Source organism: Canis lupus, chromosome 15 (assembly GCF_048164855.1).
Source record: "Canis lupus baileyi chromosome 15, mCanLup2.hap1, whole genome shotgun sequence".
In the NCBI taxonomy this organism is placed as follows: Eukaryota; Metazoa; Chordata; class Mammalia; order Carnivora; family Canidae; genus Canis; species Canis lupus.
The window spans coordinates 30,039,037-30,060,277 of NC_132852.1; the positions used below are offsets into that span (position 1 = coordinate 30,039,037).

General features: G+C 38.5%; 1 protein-coding gene across 18 annotated transcripts in view; it reads left to right on the top strand.

The window, feature by feature from the left end:
- Window positions 1-21,241, top strand: part of NRG1 (neuregulin 1) — a 1,074,255-nt gene that overhangs the window by 1,042,730 nt on the left and 10,284 nt on the right. For 7 of the 18 annotated variants that reach the window (XM_072776369.1, XM_072776372.1, XM_072776376.1 and 4 more), the window contains 6 exons: window positions 2,726-2,784; window positions 9,310-9,333; window positions 13,987-14,089; window positions 15,645-15,771; window positions 18,171-18,301; window positions 19,091-19,297. In XM_072776369.1, coding sequence (XP_072632470.1) covers window positions 2,726-2,784; window positions 9,310-9,333; window positions 13,987-14,089; window positions 15,645-15,771; window positions 18,171-18,301; window positions 19,091-19,297 — 651 coding nt within the window. Of the gene's footprint in view, window positions 1-2,053; window positions 2,122-2,725; window positions 2,785-9,309; window positions 9,334-13,986; window positions 14,090-15,644; window positions 15,772-18,170; window positions 18,302-19,090; window positions 19,298-21,241 lie in introns of all 18 variants that reach the window. The other 11 variants (XM_072776370.1, XM_072776379.1, XM_072776381.1 and 8 more) reach the window with 4 other exon arrangements.

Sequence of the window (21,241 nt, forward strand, 5' to 3'; positions counted from 1 at the left end):
TAACCACATCCTTTCTCTTAAGGGACCCATGATTCTTTAGCTCTATGTTAATTTCATGATCCTTAAGTCAATGCACTTCTTACCTCAGATGGTTCTCCCCCACTCCCCACTACCACCACACACACAGTGTTGACGTGTCTTATACTATGTTCATTATATGAAACAAGTGCATTATTATGTGAGATACAAGAATTTTAATTGTTATCAAGGATGCAAACAGGTAAGATGAAATGGTCATTATAGAATATATCCCTAAATCTGGATGACCTGCTTAATTGTAGGGTATGTCCATGTGGATTTGTAGCCCGGGTTCAGAAACAAATACACAGACAAAAATCCTTTATATTTCGGAAGTCATTATGTGAAATGAGTTCTATGGAAAACAGGTTTCCATGTATTTTCCCTATGTATCTGTGAAGACATTCTTATTAAAGCATGTGTAATGACATCTTTAGGAACAATGACCCAACCTCACAGACTACCACTCTGATTTCTGTATTTCTCTAGGTAGATCTTTCTCTATTCACAACTGAAAAAATATTCTAACCAAAAACAACCAGTTTAATTACATAAAAGTGTTTGAAGGTTTGAAAAGAGCTATATCAATACAAGATGTTTGTTGCTAAGTTTATTAATAATATACTAACGGTCATAAGTACACTTAACATTTACACAAGAACTCACGGGACTAAGAACCCAGAACTGCTAGTGTTTTTATCTTATAGGCCATTCTTCATGAAATAAGAGAATTAGATATACCAAATCACTTGGTAATTTTTATTTTATTTTATTTTTTTTGTGTAGGGGGCATTGAATGTGGTTTTAAGGGGAGTAAAAATATCACCCTTATATTTATAAAAATGTTTTTACATTTGCAATTTATAGATGTTTTATTCACATTTCTCTGATGCCAAAAAGGTAGTTTTTTCTTATTTGCTCTGGAGGAGAAAGGGTCATGTGTAAATCACGAGGTATGTGGTATCACAGCTACATTTTATTAGGTGCTTTGCATGATGGTTTTGGTACAAATCAGCTATTAATAAGAATCACAGCTCTGGGTGTTGAGCCACCTATAGGTTTATTTGCTTCCTAGAATCTTCTGATGTCCATATTCCTAGAGCATATTATTGGGTAAAATGAATCCAATACGAAATACTTTCATTACTGGTATAACAGCAACAAAAAAAAGCAACTAGAAAGGACTTCCAAAGTTAAGACATCCCCATTCCATGACCTTACAAACGATATTACTTCAGGATTCTACAATTTGGATGGGTGAAACGTATATGAATAAAATGACAATTTTATACCATTGAAAAATAGTTTTAGCTTAAATGCAAAATGACATCTCTGAAGTAGTACTGTAGAAGAGTAGCCCTTTAAATTTTAAAAATGTATTTGTCTTTGATTTGGTAATCAATGGATGAAGTGAAATGTATGCTAATAAATATCTGTCTCTTTCTGTCTTTCAGTATTAAAAATGAGACCTGATTTTTAATATCTTTAAAAAAATAGGGAATATAGTTTTTCTTGTCTGTAATCACTAGAGTGTGTAAGCGCTTGACTTCTATTGTAGTATGATGATCGACTTAACATAAAAGTACCTCTGAGAGTGCAGAATTGAGTGTATGTAGATGGAAGAGCTCAGGATCATTTAAATAGTAAAAGATCAGGGATGGAACCATGTAAGTCCTTATCAAAACCAGTGTTTTAATAAGGTAGGAGTCAGTGCTCAGTGGCAAAGAAGGAAATGTCAAAGGGAAGGTGACTTAGCAGCCCAGGCCATTGCCAACCCTGTTCAACTTTCAACCTCCCTCTAGATAAATTTCAGTTAAGGTTTCTTATGAAGACTGCAGCAAACCACAACACAAATAAACATATGCCCCACAGTTTTTATGGAATATGGTTTTCTAAATGTGTTCTTTTCCTTTCCTTTATGTCGTTCGGTCACCAGGTCATTGTAGGAATCTCCATATTCCATAGGAGGAAAATTGCCAGTCTGAAAATTCAGTGTCTGTAGCGTTCTATTGCTTATCACATTTTTGCCCTCTAGGTGCCAACCTGGATTCACTGGAGCAAGATGTACTGAGAATGTGCCCATGAAAGTCCAAAACCAAGAAAGTATGTTAAAATAATCTGAAATTTGCTTTCTCCCCCAAACTACAGCAACAATTACTACCACTTGGTGCTTTTACGTTTCAGTTGTAACTGATTCCTTTTGTCCCAACAATGGTTTAAGCACTCGGGGCATAGACTCATTGGACGTGAGCTGGTTTCAGTCTCTCAGCTTAGGGCCCTAAAGATCGGAGAGGTAGACCAGAAGGACCAGCCAGGATGGCCGGTGATGCTGGCAGCTAAGGCACGGAGGCCAACCCACAAAACCATTTCCTTCCAACACCTTTGACCAAAGCTCTCAAACAGAAAACTGGCTCAAAGAAAACCTCAGAGTTAATTGGTAGGTGAGTCCCTTTGAGATAAAGGTGTCACTTGAGATGCTGCCATCTTCCTGTCCTCCGGACCCTCGGAGCACATTTGGTCCAAACATTGAATCCTTTGGGGGAACACACCCGAGTCCGGAAACCATGGTTGGGACAAAGACTCAGTTCCTGAGAGTGAATTCACCAAGTTCATTCAAATGACACTGAAGGAGCTTCTTTCTCGCGTATATTCACCTCTTCTCTTTTTCTCTGTTTTTTCTACCATTGTTTTTTGTTTCTTCTCTCAGGTGCCCAAATGAGTTTACTGGTGATCGCTGCCAAAACTACGTAATGGCCAGCTTCTACAGTACGTCCACTCCCTTTCTGTCTCTGCCTGAGTAGGAGCATGCTCAATCGGTGCCACTTTCTTGTTGCTGCGTCTCCCCTCAGATCTCACCTAGAGCTAGATGTGTTTTACCAGGTCTAACACTGACTGCCTCTGCCTGTCGCATGAGAACATTAACAAAAGCGATTGTATTACTTCCTCTGTTCGTGACTAGTTGGCTCTGAGATAACTAATAGGTGTGTGAGGCTCCGGATGCTTCTGAAATTGATACTGGATAATGTGATACACAATGATAGTCAATATCACACAGTGCAACTATAATAAAGGCATTTAAAAGTCTCACTTTTATTGATAAAATAAAATCATTCCGCTCAGCAGTCCCATCTTCTTTATAAAATGGCAACACCCCGAGAAGGATGTTGCTAAGTTGTAATCAGTAATGCACTTGAAATGATGGTAAGTTAATTTTGGCTCAGAATGTGTTATTTATAACAAATAAACATACTAAAAAGAGTTCAGATGTTTCTCTTCATTAACAGTTTGCATGTAGGTATTAAAAAAAGCACTGAGTAGGAAAGTTACAAACAAACATTTCACAGCAAATGAGATATCCTGGCTTCTCCTTATGTTGCTTTAGGAAAAAAGGGATTCAGAGCTAGTTTAAGCAATCATTTATTTATATTAGCTTTTCTTTATGCTAGTTTTAATGATAATTTTAGGCACAAATAGGTTCTTAAAAATTATTATTTACTTTGAAATATAATAGTTTACCTCTAGATGGATATTTTTAAATGCAGAACTGGGACATTTTGACAGGTTTCTATGGCTTCTTGAAGTTTTGAACCTCATTCCCAGGCAAGCCAGTTCACATGTGTATAATGTGCATGGATAACTAAATTAAGCATTTTGTTCTTCCGTTGTGAACTGGGCTGTCCCATTTAATTCTGGAGCTTTCAAAGCATTATATTTAAGGTTGAATTTTTTTTTTTTCCTGTGAAAGAACAGATGATTCCAAGTTTGCCGGTAATAACATCACCTGTATAGCCAGTAACTGCCAGGGTTCCACTAGAGCAGCCATAGACAATGCATTAACTGATGAGCATAGCTGTGTGCTATTAAAACTTTATTTACAAAAGCAAGTAAGTGGGTTGGATTTATCAACCCCTGATTCGGACTGTCAGTTGCTCACCCTCAGAAATATTTCACATAGCTAAATCGGTGTAAATTCACATAACACAAGGAATAGCAACATGAGCCGGTCATTTGGGGGCCCTAAAAGAATTAGATTTATCTTTACTCATGTGTATGCAAAGAATAAGTTTCAGTTCCTCCTGTTAACACTTATGGAAGAATAAATTTCATGGAAAAATTAATTTCATATGCATTATAGGGAGATGACATCCATAATACTCAATCATTTATTTAGAGAGGTGTTGCTTTTGTGTATTTCCATAAGCTGCCCATCAAAGGTTATATCATAGGCCACTTTCTGTTGAGAAAAATTAGTAATTTGACATCGCTAAATTTTCAAAGACAGCCTTGCGTTTATCCCCAAATCTTTAAATAATATACATTTAATGGACAGAACTTTTCTCCCCACACCTGTAGGTTAATTTTTTTAGAGGTAGATAAGATGCAAAGTAAAAATAGAAGAGAAGTAATAGAATTCTACTCAATATAGTTAAGTCATTCCTTTTAGAAATCAGTTTGTATTCAAATAATACAGATTTAGCAAATCATGTGCCTGTATAAATTTGATAGCATTATGTTTTAGAATTTAGTGAAAATTCTGAACATTTTTATTATACTTGAACTTTTGGTGTTATGTAGAGTTTCATTGTGTGCTGAAAGCAATGTTAGGGCATTGTATAGAGAAAAGCATTTTAAAAATGAAGCTATTTCTCTAAGTAATGATGCAGTTAGATCTGACAGTAGTAACCAGGGAAAATGTTTTCAACTTCTATTTTAGACCATTTTCTTTTTCATAAGCTATCATTTAAAAATAGCTACTATGTATTTAATCAGTGTGATTCCTTAAATAAATTCTTCAGTAAGCTTTCGGTTGTACTTTTGGAAGACATTCAGGAAAGCAGCATTCGTATTTACCCTGATGTAACAAAGATTGATAGGAAGCCCATTTAGGAACAAGATCTGTAACGGCTATGCATCAATGCTGCTTCAGATCTGGAAATGTAAGAGCTGCCATTCAGAAACTGCTTTCCAAAGTTGTCTTTCCTGAAGTTAATTTTTTAACTTCTGTATCTTAAGTTCTCAATTTTCATTTCTGCAAATCCCTCTATAGAAGGCAGGAAAATAAATTTTGCTGCTTTAAGAACGTTATGTTCAAGTTACAGTGTAGCCTGCACAAAGGATAAAAAATGTTGCCACAGTGGCAATGATTAAAACTTAATTGTTTGTGTCCATAAAGTCTGAAACCCATACATAAATTTTAAAAGAAAAGCTATTCCCCAGGTTCAAAGAGAAACATTTTTTCAACTTACTGAACTACATTTTCAGTTAAAGAATGACATTCTAAAAGAATGTACAATTTTTTAAATGCTTATTAGCACATAACTTACATTATTAGGATTTGATGCAATTTTTCTGGTCACAGTTTCCTATGGGCATTTATTGATGGATGAAAATGGATTTAAAGTATGAAAGAAAAGAACAAATGTATATTTTATATGGTTTTCTTGAAGGCAGCCATTTGCCTCGAAATAAAAGGTGTTTGTAATACTTTCCAGGAAAATATTGTCAAGTTTAGTCAGCTTCAAATTTGACCTATCTTGACACAGAATTCCTATTTAAAGGATTGAATTCATCACTGTAGGAGTGGGGGCATGTGCCTATACAGACAATTCATAATTGATTTATAAATTTATTAAACATAAAAAAGCACTCACAGCTTTAATAGAGTCAGTATGGACAAGTATGTCATATATAAACTAATATATAATAGGAAGTAATTATTGATTAGTCCAAATTATAGAATATAACTTTTAACCATATTCTTGGAATGTGTAAACCCAGTAGATATCCTTAAAAGTAGTTTTGAATCAGAGGTTACTAGTGCATAAATTTATTATGTTGATTTCTAAATGCTTTAAAAACCATTGAAGCTACTAACTTATTTATCCAACATGTGTATCTTGCTGACGTTAGAATAAAGGCACAATCCTTGACATAAATTATCATAAAGTCCAACTGAGTGTCAGTGAGACTTTATTGTGTGTGTGTTGGTGAGCGTGCTCATGTGCACATGGAAATTTGGGAGCGAAGAGAGAGTCTCCTATTACATTTCAAAAGGCTCAGTGGCAATACGGATTTGTATATGTGAAAAAAAAAGTACCTACATTTGTAAAGGTAAGTCAAAAATTAAAAGTCAGACACCAAATTGGTCCCATCTAGCAGTGGCATTTACAGAACTCCTTGAGAAGTCTCAGAGATGCAGAGAGTCAGGACTATACATATGTCTTTGATATTATTTGCATAAGGAGGCCCAAAATATTAAAGAGTAAAATCCTGAATATCTTCAAGTTTTAACAGAAACCATGACATCCTGTACAGATAATTGTGGTAAAAGAAAGTTGTTTTATTGTTCTTTTCTGTGATGCAATTGAAAATTTAAATTAACCTACAGGTTAATCAGTTTTCTTCGAATAATTATCAAATCCTAAAGCAAAGGATTAGTGAGTCAATATTTAATAGTTTCTGAAGACTCTTAGGTTTAAATTAATTTTTGATATTGCTTACTGCACAGCAGGAAATCACATGTAGAAAAGGAAACTAAATTGTTTACAGTAACCTTGGTGTTTCTGAATTATTAATTTAATTTGAAAAATGTAGTGGCTAGACACAAGTTCAATAGGAAGCGTATGACACATAATGAGCCTAAGCCAGCATTAGATGAAATAGAACAGATAGAAAGTAATAACCTTTTCATCAAATGAAAAGTGTTTGTGTATTCTTCTTTCCTTGACTCACAATGAAAGAAATGTAGCCAGCAATAGAAAAAATAAATTAGAGCAGTATTTGCTCCGGGTTGAAAATGACCGATGCATGTTTCCTCTGCTTGTGTCCTCGTTAGGGCTTATGGCCAGAAGAGATTCCAGTTTTAAGGACCAATTTCCCTTTGAATTATTTGAAATTGGAGCTGCCTGATATGAATGACTTCCCATGAAATGAAATTATAGTTAGGCTCACAGACTTACCTATAAAACTGTAAATGCAGTAATATGTATGCATGGGCATGCTACTAATTTTATTGAAGACTTAACCAAGCTTTCTACGCAACTAATGTAGATCATTAGCAGTGTTCATGTAGGCATGGAATAATGATTCTCTGGAAAGAGTTTCTGTAGATATCTCTTGATTTTTAACCCTTAAATTATTACTGACCGGTAGGAGGAAAAGGCATAAGATGGAAGGGATTCTAGGGAGAAAAACTGAGTCCCATCTTCAAGGAAATGTGAAAGGAAATTTCAGATCACTTCCTTGGAAAATGAATTCTTTTACTTAATGTTCCAAAGTTTATATGAAGGGAGCAAATGGGGGTGGGGGAGATGTCATTTTGTCCAGTTGAGTGTTGCACAGAAACAAGTGAAGTTCATTTTGATTTGAAAAATTGTTATTTTGCCGTGAACGTTGTGCAACCAATTTAATCCTAAATCCCTTGGCTTTTAAATTATAAAAAGTTTAGGTTATTTGCCTGAGTACCCTTGACCTAGGGCAGACCAAACTATCTATTATACATCGTGCCTCTTATTGTTATTTGATATACTCTAATTTTTTTTTAATCTGGAAGCTTTATTTCCTTAAGAGGTGAAAAGTTTTTAAAGTCTAAATTCTTGGGTATATCCCAAGAGCTTTCAAAGTTTTCCTGGCCATGAATTAGTTAAAAAGAATCCTACAGGCAATAAGTGGCCCAAGGTAGATTTCCAGATAGGTCCGAGCTCTTAAACCATTTTGTTGTTGGCCAGCATCTTTCATGGCTCCTCTATTCCACAGGGTCTCCCTGGGACACACATGTTAGGATCCTAAGCATTTTGTCAGTGAGAAACTAACTGGTCCAAAGTCAATGGACAGGCAAATGGCAGAGGCAGGACCTGGAACTGTTACAGCTCCAGCACACTTACCATCTTATTTTCTGCTCTCTACTTGAGGTCCTTTGTCCATGCCCAAACTGATGTTTCTGTTAGAAGAACCTCTCAACTGCACATTTTCAAACTTAAGAGATGCCTTGTCTTATTTATGGACCGCCCTGGCACCTCCAGTCAGTGATCAAGGGAAGAAGCCTAGACTTCTGAATCTGTTTTCATCCCGTTCTTCTTCCCACAGGCGTCTCCACCATACACGCACAAATAGCGAATCCTCAAGGGTCCCACCCAATGAAATTCAATTAACAATCTTTTGCTTCATTTCTGGAGGTTTTTTGTTTTTATTTCTAATTGGCCCATTTCCCCCATTTCTTCACTAGAGCCTGTCCAGGTTCTAGTAGTCCTTTCATTCTGGAGCCTCTGCTCGACACCTGTGCCAGGACTGTGGGCTGTGAGCTCAGGCCTTTGAGTCGCCTTCCCTGGTCAGCCCCACCCGCAGGGCCTCGGAACCCTGTGCTCCCACCTGGGTGTCAGAGCTCAGCACTGTGGAGTGATCGTCTAATTGGTTCTCTGTTATTTGAGGAAGTAATACATTGAGATTAACTAAGGACTCCAAGAATTGGATCCTTCCCTCAGCTCCCTTCTTTTTTTTCTTTTTTTTCTTTTTCTTTTTTTTTTTTTTTAATTTGGAAAAGCGAGGCATTGACAATTTGTCCTATGCCACCCAGGAGTTCTTTGAAAAAACTGGAAGTAGGCTCTGTGCCCCCAAGTCCCTCTCTGGCATTTTGGACAGGAGCATTTGTTGCTTTCTGTGAATAAAATGTTATATAAGTGGTGGAGAAAGTAGAAGGTTGGGAGCAGAAAAGGAGATAGGTTTTCTTAAAAAATAATAATAAGAACCCAAACAACAAGAAATATTAGAGCATGACCATCCACAAACTATGGAAAATGTAAGTCCAATGCAGTAAAAATTTCAGACCAAATCGCTATACTCTTGGCTTCTACTCCTGGCTCTGCCACTGTGTGCCCTTGGGTAAAAAACAGAATCACCTCTCTAGAACTTTGCTTCTGCCTTTTAAAGAGGGGAATGAAATAATACCGAATGCTTTTTTTGGTTACAAATACGGTATTTCTGTTCCCAGATGATGAAGTAGCATAGAGGATAGTTGAACAGTACAACTTCTCCCTCAGTAAGGTCTTTTAAGGGTTAATAAAGACAGGTGTGCTGGTATTTGCACACCTCTTAAAAAAGAAGAGCTCCCTATGGGGACTCACAGAGCATACCTGAGCACTGCTTCCTTAACCACCCACCATTTGTCCTGTCAAATGTGCACGCACAGAGAGCCGTAATAGTCATGTGTAATGTGTTTTGGAGTGCAGTGTATTGCTCTTTTCTGAAACTTTTTTCCCTTTCTTTCTTTTTTTTGTCAACTTTCTGCATTGGCAGAGCATCTTGGGATTGAATTTATGGGTATGGACAATCATCATTCCTTTTAGCCTGCAGAATTTAGAACCTATGAGCTGAAATCTTTTCCCTTTCTACTCTTACCTTTCAGTTCTTAACTAATTTCCTTTTCCTTCAGAAGGGATCATACAGCTATAACAATGATTTCTCTGCTTCCAATCTATGGGTAGTTTACCGAAGTGTCAGAGTACAGCAGTTTCTAGATCCCCAAACTTCACTTAAGAGTTTAAAACCACCTCACCTGCTGCAAAGTCACACATATCCTATGTTCCTTGACCTTCTGATTGGATCTGACCATGCTGTTATTGCAGAGCTGGGGTAAGTTGGAGAGATGCATAAGGCTATGGGAGGAACCAAACCAGCCCTGAGAGAACAAAAGAAGCTCTAAATGCCTCAGCTTAAAAACACACCACATCTTAGGCTGATGAGAATTTGACATTCAATATAAAAAATCATCCACTTAATAGAGTAACATGGAAAACCTTTATGTTGCAATGCAATATCATATGCGCAGACTCTGATTTTCTGGGGACATTCAAGCGCGACTCTAGTCAACCTCATTATCTTATGAGCAAGGAAATAGAAAACAGAAAGAAATAAGCCCAGTGCTATTTTAGGTGGAAATTCTAGCGCTAATGGAATTAACCTTGAGTCACTTAGATTATCCAGACAAGTAATCAAATAGAAACGTTCACACTGTAAACATAAAATATCTCTTATCGGCATATGAATTTGGGGAATACTCCCTTTGAAGGCTTCATCCTAGATAACGGGGAGCCAGGGTCAGTCTTGGGAGGAAAGGGAAGCCATTCTGTCACCCCAGAGGCCCGACAGTGCAGGTACCCAGGCTTACTGAACACCACACGCAGCCCTCGAGCATGGCTGTGAGTCAACAAAGCAATGTCCTGCTTAAAAGAATAGCTGATCTCCCTGCAGCTGGTGTTGATGACATCATGCAGTGAGGGCACCCTGTAGCATATTTGCTACTCTCTTTTGGATGATAACATCACAGTCTCTACCTAATATACTTTCCATCATTCATGGAAAACTAGGCTGTTGCAAGTTCTGTCCGTTACAAGGTAGAAATTCAATTGATTGCCCATCCCTCTGCCCAAGAAAAAACTTGGAAGAGAGACTATTCATATGATGAGAAAATCCCCACATATGTGAGTGACCCTTTGCATATCACAGAACATCTCCCAAGAGTAAAAAGCAAGAGAGTTCCCACCAATACCACTCGGGTGGTGGGTTATCTACATGATGAGAGGGATCTATTAGATTACATCCTTCAGAATAAAAATTGTTCTACTACTGAAAAGGCTTACCGGCCTTTCCTGCAGGGAGGAAGAAAAATCCACCATCACTTCTTCCTTTTCCTTAACAGCATCTTTGTCCCATTTTATCACTTTAGGGTCTAACTAGAATTTAATATTTGTATTCCCAAACAATGAGGTAGGGCAATGGATACTTCAGATATAGGACCTCTCCCTCAGGAAGATCTGAGGGTCAGTAAAGATACATCATGCTGGTATCTGCACAACTCTTAAAGGCAAAGGTTCCAAAGACTCCACAAGTCCCAGGACAGCCAGTGTGCTGAACCAGAACGTTCCGTTCTTAAGGAAAATCAGACCTCAAAGGTCAATTACCATTGAGAAAGACAAGGCTTCTGTCTCTTAGCCTGGCCAGATCAGACTGGAAAACATGCTTGATCTGTTTGACTTCAATGTGTCCAGCCAAACCGTAAAGACTCGAAAGCATTTCCATTTATTAAGGCAGATCCACCAACTGGACTGATGGATTCTTTTTTTTTCAGCACTGCCTCTAATTTGCTCTTGCCCTATTGACCCTGTCACACACTGGGGAAAAAAAATAAGGGAAAAAGAGGGTTAAAAGAGCCCATTGTTTATATGATTGTTCATCAAGTATTTCCCTTTTAACACATTCATAAAGTGGGGAGGGGGGTCCCCTACAGTAGTAAATCATTGGAAAATGAAATAGAAACCGAGATGAGAAACATGTAGTATGTTCAGTAAATACTGTTTTGAATACAGAATCTTAATCCTATATCTGTATTCCATGGGCCTTGGTTTTGATTGGTTCATCTCGACACTTTTGCTATACTCTTTGGCCTTTACTGAGCTTGCCTTTTTATCTCTATATGACCAATTACACTGGAAAAAATGTGTCTTCCCATATAACAGGGGCAGAATGGTGAGTCAGCTTAGCACATGTTCTAACAAACTGAGGTCAGTCTATTCTTTCATAATTAGCAGCCTCAAAAACCTTGTCGACGGAATCCCTGGGAGTATGAGTGATGCCCTTTTACCCCTTTAGTCCTTAGATACATGCCATTTTTGTAGTTGGCAGAAGTAACTTCCCAGCTTTTTCTAAAGATAGAATGTTAAGATGCCAGCGTACCAAGCCCTCACCCTTTCGAAAGAAGCCAAGAGAATGAGCCAGAGAGGGCACAGTAAAGCAGGGTCTTCATTCTCATAGTAACGATACTTACAGACTGCTGTTTCTGAACCAACTCATCACACCCAAAGGAACCCTGCGTCCGGGGCCCCTGGAAGAAGGACCAGTGGGGCGTTGCCTCCCCTTCTTAGACAAATTGCTAAACACTGATGCGCATGCCAGGTCAAGGAGGGGGTTCCTGTGGATCCTGCTCACAGATTAACACCTCATGAAATTTAATTCCCTGTCCTGGGGCTTTGGGGGAGGGGAGGCAGCAGACACAGCAAGTAACATAGAAGCATTCACATTCCACATCCTCATCTGACTTTTGCGGCACAAAAATATGTGACCCCCCACTCTATGTCTCCTGGGTCATTGTTTCACTGCAATGCACCAGCTGCTTTGCTTTCTAATTGTGGCTTCCACGTGACCGCCAGCCTAGGGTAGGAGTTATGCTGTATGGGATAACCCTTCCAACTTTGCATCCACTCTCTCTTCCTGCCCAGCATTTCCTCCCTCTGCTTTTATTTTGTTTATTTATTTTTCCTCCCTTAGTATCAGGCATGCTGTGCCAGGGACTTCAGATGGCTCCTTCACTTTTAATCTTGTTTTTCCCTCCTACCTGACTTCTTCCCATTCTCTCTGTCATTCTGTCAGTCTGTCTGTCCTCTTGGTTTGTTTTTTCCTTTCCACTTCCAACCCTTTTGATTTGTTTTTGTAAAATTTCTGCAGCATTCTAGTCTTTTACCCACTGACTTCTCTTCTCCTCCTCCTCCTGTTAATAATCAGTGCTATATTAATTTGATTTGACAATGTTCCTGACCTGTTAACTGGAATTTGATTACCATGGGCTTGGCTTGTAGGAAATGTTTTGTTTAATGATAAGGTCTACTGTATCACAGAAATTAAAATGCACTTTTTCATTTCAAGAAAACTTCCCGCGGCTTGCCCTTTCTCCGTAAAGAAGATTGAAAATGTTTCCTAAGGCCCCATGTTGATGTCCAGATAAGAGACCTTCATTTGTAGGACATCCCCCAGTTTTTGGCCAGCTTTTTAATCAATTTGGCAAGTTTGGCTTACATTGCTTTTTAAATGCAGTTTGAGTTCTCTTTTTTGGTGAACTTGCGAATGTCTTCCAATAAATGTAATTAGACTGGTCGGAAGCTCAGTTCCCAAGGGATCAGGCTCACCGTTAAATCTGCCTGTTTTGTTAAGAACCTGACCTACCAAAGCATAATTAAGTGATCCCTCCCCCCAAACTGATTTGCTAATAGAAAAACTTCCGTGAAGAAGAGACCTGGTTGCATTAAAGGTACAGTGGTACTATTAACCCACAGTTCTAAGCATCACATTCCCTTCCATAATGTCCTTTAGCTAATTTGCCAGGCTGGTGACTACAGGGATGTACAATCTATTCCAAGTCACATATCACGTGTGCTAGTGGTTTCTTTACGCAGATAAATTTGGTTTCTAAGTACAGTTGGTGAAGTGGTGATAATTGTCCTTCAAAGGACAAATCTTCATTTTGCCCCCAGACTGTCCTACCCACCATATTGGGTTTTCTCTGATACAGTGCCCTGCTACCCCCAAAGTCTTGCTTATGTTCTTATTTTACTGTTAAATGGTAGAGATCCTGCCTCGGATTTATTGTTAACTACAAGTCAAGCTCATGTTTGCAAATGTCTCTGAATTTTTTTTTTTTTCAAGTTAGAAATGGCTCCTTGTAAAGACCACTGGAATATAAAATAGCTGGGAAATCAAAAGAGGTTTGGGAGTGGGGAGGGGGGAACAGAGGAGGGTGAGAGTGGTCCCAATGGTTCCAATCCCAGCTCCTTTTATTGGCATTGATTCCTGTTGCCTTTGCAAGGGATTTTTTTAAATTGAAAACTACAGTTTTAACTAAATAATTATTTTATAATTAATGTTTATGATTTACCAGTTTAATACATATATATCTGTAGCTTCTAAGTAATTTAATAGTATAATTTTTTTTATTGCAAATGGCCCCAACTGGCTTTGCTGTTTATGCTCAAAGTGTAATGCAGAGTATGCTGTACCTTAAGTATGTCTGCAAAAGTAATGAATTGTTACATATTTACTTTCTTGTGAACATGGACAATGCCATGCAGCATGCCAACTGTTCAGTTTTTAAGTCCTGGCAAGAATAAGGGGGCTTTGGTGACATCTGTTCTCATCACTTTCCAGAAGCGGAGGAGCTCTACCAGAAGAGAGTGCTGACCATCACTGGCATCTGCATCGCCCTGCTTGTGGTCGGCATCATGTGTGTGGTGGCCTACTGCAAAACCAAGTAAACCTTCCTCCTCCATGCCTCTCTCTCCTTAGCACAGAGAAGACGGCTTAGCTGGCCCAGGGCTTTGCAGAAAGCATTCTCAACAGCCTAGTCTTGAGAAGGGGGAGTGGGTTGGCGGGGGGGGCATTTCTTCTCATTTTTTTCCTCTGAATAATCTATTTTGGGGACTTTTTTTTTTTTTTTTCTAATCACATACCTAGAAAGCTTTGCCTATTTGTGTGAAAGTGTTCAGAAGACTTCTGGACATTCACCATGACCTGTGACCCAGGAAATGGTTGGGAGGGACGGGCTTGTGGGATGTGCATGTGCATGTGGATGAGTGTGGGCCCACCACATTCCAAGAGGACCAAGAGGACGGTGGTAGGTGCCCAATATGCACCTGTCATGTCACTGCTGAGGACACATTCCACTTTGCACTCAGACTTAGGAGATAATGGAAACACTTGGTGACGTTGGGAATGCAGGTTTTTAAAACATTATTGCAATTACTTTCCCATTTCGTCTAATGAGTTTATTGGCTCCAATGCTTTCAAAGTGTGAGATGTACAAAAGGAATCTCATGGGAGGAAAATCATGCAAATCTTGTTTTGAAAGAATAAGAGAAAACAACGCAGATCTGTGTTCACTATATCTGGTCCTTTATTAACAAACACAATTATCATGTGACCCGAATTCCTTTCACTTTTCTTTCTTACATAGAAATGCTTCAAGTAGGAAATAAGGTTAACAGTTTTGTTTCATGTTGTTGCTTCATCACATAAATTCTCTTGCCAAAACTAGTCATGGGGATATTATCATGACCTGAATGTTGCACTGAGGAACAAACACAATATGCTTTTAGACCACCATAAAATTAAGGGCACAGATGACATTTTCTTAATACCTCTGGATTTCATGTGTTGTCAGAATCGAGTAAATGATAGAGATAAGCCATACTGGAATCTACTTTACGAGTCTTACTATATTCAATCTCAATATTTCAATATCCATTACCTAGCTCTACAAAAAGTATTACTAGAATAAGATCATGTTACAATTGTGCTAAATCTATGGGCAAAATATGTACCTAGCTGCACTCACATACAATGCTAGACACGCACACACACTGTGTAGAAGGTACACAATTAGCTGCATCTCCTTAAGAGACACACAGGCAAAATTATAAATGAAATCAGCCTTATCAATTGCATGGCACAAATTGTTACCTAAGACAAATGACCATCTGTAAGGCTCAGGCAAAGATGGATTGATTACGAAGTTGAGGTTTGAGCCAAGTATCAACTTGATTTATCTTGTCTTCTCTTTTTTCTTATCTCTCAGCAGTCCAGTTAGATTTCTGTAAGAATCCCACTCAGCTTCTTAAATCTATTCACTAAGAATGTGTGATTCCACTTCTGTCCATAGGCAAATTCTGAGACGGAGTGGCATACCATCTTCCGCCACCACCACCACCAATCTCCTACCTGAGTTGTGTGTTGGTGGAATAAAGAATTGGCTGTACCAAGAAATGTAAATAAGAGAAAAAAATAAATGCTCCCTTTTTCCTATCCAGGAAACAACGGAAAAAGCTTCATGACCGGCTTCGGCAGAGTCTTCGGTCTGAACGCAACAACATGGTGAACATAGCAAACGGGCCTCACCACCCCAACCCGCCCCCCGAGAACGTCCAGCTGGTGAATGTATGTTGAGTCTGGCCAGTGGAAAAGCTCAGCATCTCTCCTCTGTTCAGGCACCTTGACATTTATTTTCTAAAGCTCTTAGGCTCTTAGCTACTGCCATTAATCACCCCAGCTTCCAGGAATGCAGAGTTTTGCCAGGACAAAATAATGGGAACATTTTTTAAAGTGAATTTGGTTACTGTAAAACCAGCACATTTCCTCTTGTAAAGTGTTCATTAAGGGGTTGGAATCATAATATTGGGTTCGTTCTGCAGGGAGGGCATAACTGGAAGAAAGAAAAGAAAAACACATAAGAAAATAATAAAATTAATCATACAAGAATCAGAAGGAAAATTTTTTTTTTTAATGATTTGGAAATGAAAGCTCCTCTGTCTATAACTGATTAGTACTGATAACTGAGCTAAGGGCTTTAGAGTGATCTTTTTTAGAGGCATCTCCCAGCACCTGATGATTTACTGATTCTGATTTACAAAGGAAGAAGTTAGGGTGTGCAAGGGCCAAATGGCCTATCGAACTCTGTTCTCAGCAGCAAAACTGGAAGAACATAATGCTTTCTGATGCCCTGACTCTTTTTACATGATGTCAAACCCTCCAGATTAAATATATCTTTAATAACTCAAATATTCTGTTTAAAATTTACCAAGCACTAGGCTTTTAAATATAACTAGGCCATAGAACATTACATTCTGAAGAGTCTTTACATATGATCTTTCAAACCTTCCCTTTACATAGATAAGGGCCAGCTTTCCTGGCTTTTGTAGTATTGCTCTTTCTATTCCAACCTAATTTTTCCTGTTTTCTTCCTTTCCCTCTGAAATGAAGAGGGAAATTTATTTTGCTTTTTTTGGGCAATGCTTGAAGATTATGTTGCACTGCCATTTTTCTATCCTATAGGCAAATGTGTATTTTGTATGGAGCAAATATATCCCACACCCGAGTTTAGAGTTGGTGGTTACTCAGCCACCACCAAGTCTTGTAGCAGAGACCTTCCAGAGACAGAGTAAGGTGCTAATATATTAGTTTATTTTTCTGCTTTACTCTCCCTACCAGTGTTCATTAGAATGTTCTTCAGAGTTGATAAATGCATTCCCTATATACAGACACACCTACAATCTGCCACTATGTCTGTTATAATCTATAGGAAGCAGAATGACTGCTTGCATTCCAATTATCCCTCAGGCTGTGTTACTTTGGGCTTTAATCTGTCTAAACCTTATTTCTTCATTATGACAACAGGCCTAAAAATAGTACCTACTTCAGAAAGTTCTATGAGCATTAAATAAGACAATCCATATAAAACACTCAGCCCAGTGACACTTGGTGAGTGTTCAATAATTGTTAGATATTATTTTCATTAGATTCACCAAGCTTGCATTGCCTTTCAAGGACCACAAGTGAGATGCCACACAGACTAGAAAGAGCTCATTATTTATGACATTACCATCTTTTCCTTAAAAACCAAGCTAACTGCACATCCCAGAAAGAGCCACAAGGAATAGCCCTCTCCACTAAGAGACAAGCTAGAGAGTTTCAAGCATAATTCAAGTTGCATATTTTGGAGGTTTCCATAAATACATTAAGTTATTTTACAGACCACAGCCCACTGCTTATAAAATGCCCATTTTATCTGAGAGTATTCCTTTCCACGCCTTTTTCTGTCATTCAATTCCATTTGTTTTAAAAACTCACAGCCTTTAAAACACAACTTTGAAATGTGCCTCTTGCACTGATTGAAGACAAGAATAGCTCATGCAATTTGGTGATGAAAATAAGTAGAATTTACTTGCACTCTATATAGGCCCTCTATGTATTATGTGCTTTGTCAAGATGTATGACCTTGACAGCTTCTGTAAGTCCTTCAGATCTCTCAGTGGCCTTGTTAGGCTCACCACTGATAACAAGTTGAAACTTCCAGTGCTATCATTAAGGAAGTATGGGCCTTTGGAAACTGAAAAAGAAAAGTAGATCCAAAATATAGAGATTGAAAAAAAAAATTCCTCTACTGACTTGGAATTTGATATAGGACAAAACATCTGTATGCTTTTGTTTCATTCAACTGTCTGTTATTCTTCTTCACTTATAACAACTCTGACAAAAAGGAATATTGGGCAGAGATTTGTATTGAATTCCACTCACATTGCCAGTTGGAAATAAGATAGAAGAAATAGGTCTGTTTCTCATAATACACAGTTAAGATTGGATGCACATCCAAAGGATAATTCATTAATTTCATTTACTGAATTTCAAGGCCATAAAGTCAGGATAGGATTTGCCATCTGACTATTGGAGACATGGAATTTATTATGAGGTATATGGAGCAGAATAGATTTTGTGTATGATGATGATATTACTGTTTTGATTTATATGAATCTTCAAGTTGTGTCTCTTTGTTTATCCAGCAATATGTATCTAAAAATGTCATCTCTAGCGAACATATTGTTGAGAGAGAAGCGGAAACATCTTTTTCCACCAGTCACTATACCTCAACAGCTCACCACTCCACCACCGTCACCCAGACTCCTAGTCACAGGTATGAGAATGAAAAAAAATTGCATGGCACTACTCCAAGAGTCAATTTCTCTACATTGTCTTTTGCTCTCAGTGCCTAAGAAAGGAACAAGAAATACTTATGAGGCAAGGACATATAGCAAAATGTAAGATTTGGATAAAAACAGACTTTGGACAACAACTGACTCTGCCACTTAGTTGCTGTTTAAATTTGAGCCTCAATTTTTTCATTACTGAAAATGAAAATAATACCCACTCACAGGATTATTGTTCCCCATTAGAGATTGTCTTTCCTCATGCCTGACTACTCATTGAATTATCGGTCTTAGGTGCTATGTAATATTTAGAAGTTGACTTCTTCCAATGATTGGACTGCCCTTAGAAATTCACATGAGAGCTCATTCGATAGCCTAACTCTAAATTCTCAGATGCCTTGGTGATACACATGCATCCATATGCATGCTGCCAAGGCCAACCCTAGACCGCCAAATATACCTCATAGGCCCAGTGTCTCCTTAACCTAAGCTACTCAAGGACAGGGAGATTGTAAGAACACTTAGTATATACTGATATTTGGTATATATGTGTTGAACAGGTAAACAAATGCATAAACTGTATCCTTACAAAGCCAAACAAAATCAGGATCCTCGCTATAGCAAATAATAATTCTCTTCTGAGACAAGTAATGTTATAGTGAACTGCTGATACACCAGTAAGTTAGAAATACTTACCAGGTCACTTCCTTTCGTTTCCATTTTTGCATGTAATTAAAAAATATCTACATATATCTCTTTGCCTCTCACATTTCCAGCTGGAGCAATGGGCACACAGAAAGCATCATTTCGGAAAGCCACTCTGTAATCATGATGTCATCAGTAGAAAACAGTAGGCACAGCAGCCCCTCTGGGGGCCCAAGAGGACGACTCAATGGCTTGGGAGGCCCTCGCGAATGTAACAGCTTCCTCAGGCATGCCAGAGAAACCCCTGACTCCTACCGAGACTCTCCTCATAGTGAAAGGTAAAACCAAAGGGCAGAGCTACTACAGAGGAGAAAGAACCCCAGTAGAAGAATCCCCATGAGTAGACTCAAGATTTCTTTGGGAGAGACCCAAGGAAATCTACTCTGATGACAATCAGAGGCAGCAGTTGCCTGTTCTAGGCATTTTCTAGTTGATGAAGTCATCTTTTTGTTGGGCTGAAGTCATTTCATCTGAGCTATTGTCCCAGGGGCTGGTGGGCAACAGACTCTTAAGGAGCGGGAATGGTTTGATGTGGAAGATTCAGCTAACCTGGAGTTCTAGCTCTGACCTTAGGCTCAGACCCACTTGGGATCTCAGTTTTCTCATTTGGAGACTTTAGAGAGATGGCACCAATGATCAATAAGGACCCTTCTAGAATTCTAATTTGCTGAGTCACCCAAACTCGGGTTGAGCTGGTCTCATGTTCTCATGTGCTAACTCCTTCTGACCTTCCAGTCTCAGTTAAATTAAATCAAGGACCATCATGGGGAATAGCTACTTATGTTCTACCATATAATATTCCTTTTAGGAAATTCAAAGAAGGGATAAATAAATATTTTGTATGTTGTATCTGACAGTCTTCACATGTGGTTTTTAAAGCAGATATTGCTTTATTCCAGAATGTTTTCGCTTTCTTCTGGGGATATTGGATTGGATTGGATTGGATTGGATTGGATTGGATTGGGAGGCGAGGGTTACAGACAAGATAAAATAAAGAATAGAGGAAAGTAAAGTAAGGGATGCCTTATAGGAATACCTTATAGGATCTCTTTATTCATTTTCACTTAAATTGGGAGAGACTTGTATCCAACCAGGATTTGTGGCACCTCAGAAAGCTGTTACTCATTTGTTTTCAGACTCAGAGGGATGTTGTTTGTTTGTTTACTGTAACAGCATCTCAGAGTAATCTTTGACCACTTGTGGAAAGGTTTACATAACGTCAAATCCATACCTGGTTTCATGGGTGAAGATAAGGCTGATAGACTCTTCCCACTCATGGACTGGCTGGGAAGTCCTTATAACAAAGAATGACTAGCTCTGGGCCAGTAGGTCCTATAGAACTAGCTGATCACTTCCTCAAGGGTCTTTACCCCAAAATGGTATTTCAGAGCTTTATAGAATTAGAGGTTCCTCTGTCATTCATCTGTGAAAACGAGGCATGGTCCAAAACCAATTTAAAACATTAGTCTTAAATACATATAATTGTATCTTTATGCATTAAGAAACTGTCTTAATCTAGTCTCTTTTGAAACCCAAGAAAGAGGTTAGGTATTAATTCTTCATCACTACATGTGATATTTCTCTCCAAAGGCTGACATTTACCTGCTGTTGTAGGCTTCCATGCATACTGCAAATATTATCTAGGACTACAACATATACCCGAACCTTGAGAGCATGGAGAGCCACCTTTATATGTGGGCCGAATCTGGATTAGCATTTCTCAGAGAGCTTAAGTATCCCCAAAACAGAAGTTGAAGTGTTGAGCCCCAGGTATCTCCATCTCTAGACACTTTTTCATTTTAGATACAGCTAGACCTCACATCCATCTGACTCTGAATCATGGCTGAAAAGCAGGAAAGTTAATAGATTCCTGTTCCCGTTAGCTAGAGTTCAGATAATGGTGTCCTGTGTCATCACAGGTCATGTCAAATTAAACTCTGTGACATCAATGTGAAGAAAAGAGTCCTTTGGTGCTATGCATGGCAACATTTTTTATCAAACTTGAGAAATGTGACTCTGAATAAGTCACATCTTCCTCAGTGCTAAGTCAGGTCTTCTTGTTGTAGGGGAAGAAAGCACAATATGTTTTTTAAAAACGCACTCGGTGTCTTGACAATGAAATTTACTGAGCACTATTGGATGTAACATGACATAAGGAAGCACAGTACAGCCAACCCTTGAGCAGTCACAAAAGCTAAGCCATAGATTGATGCAGCCAGGGG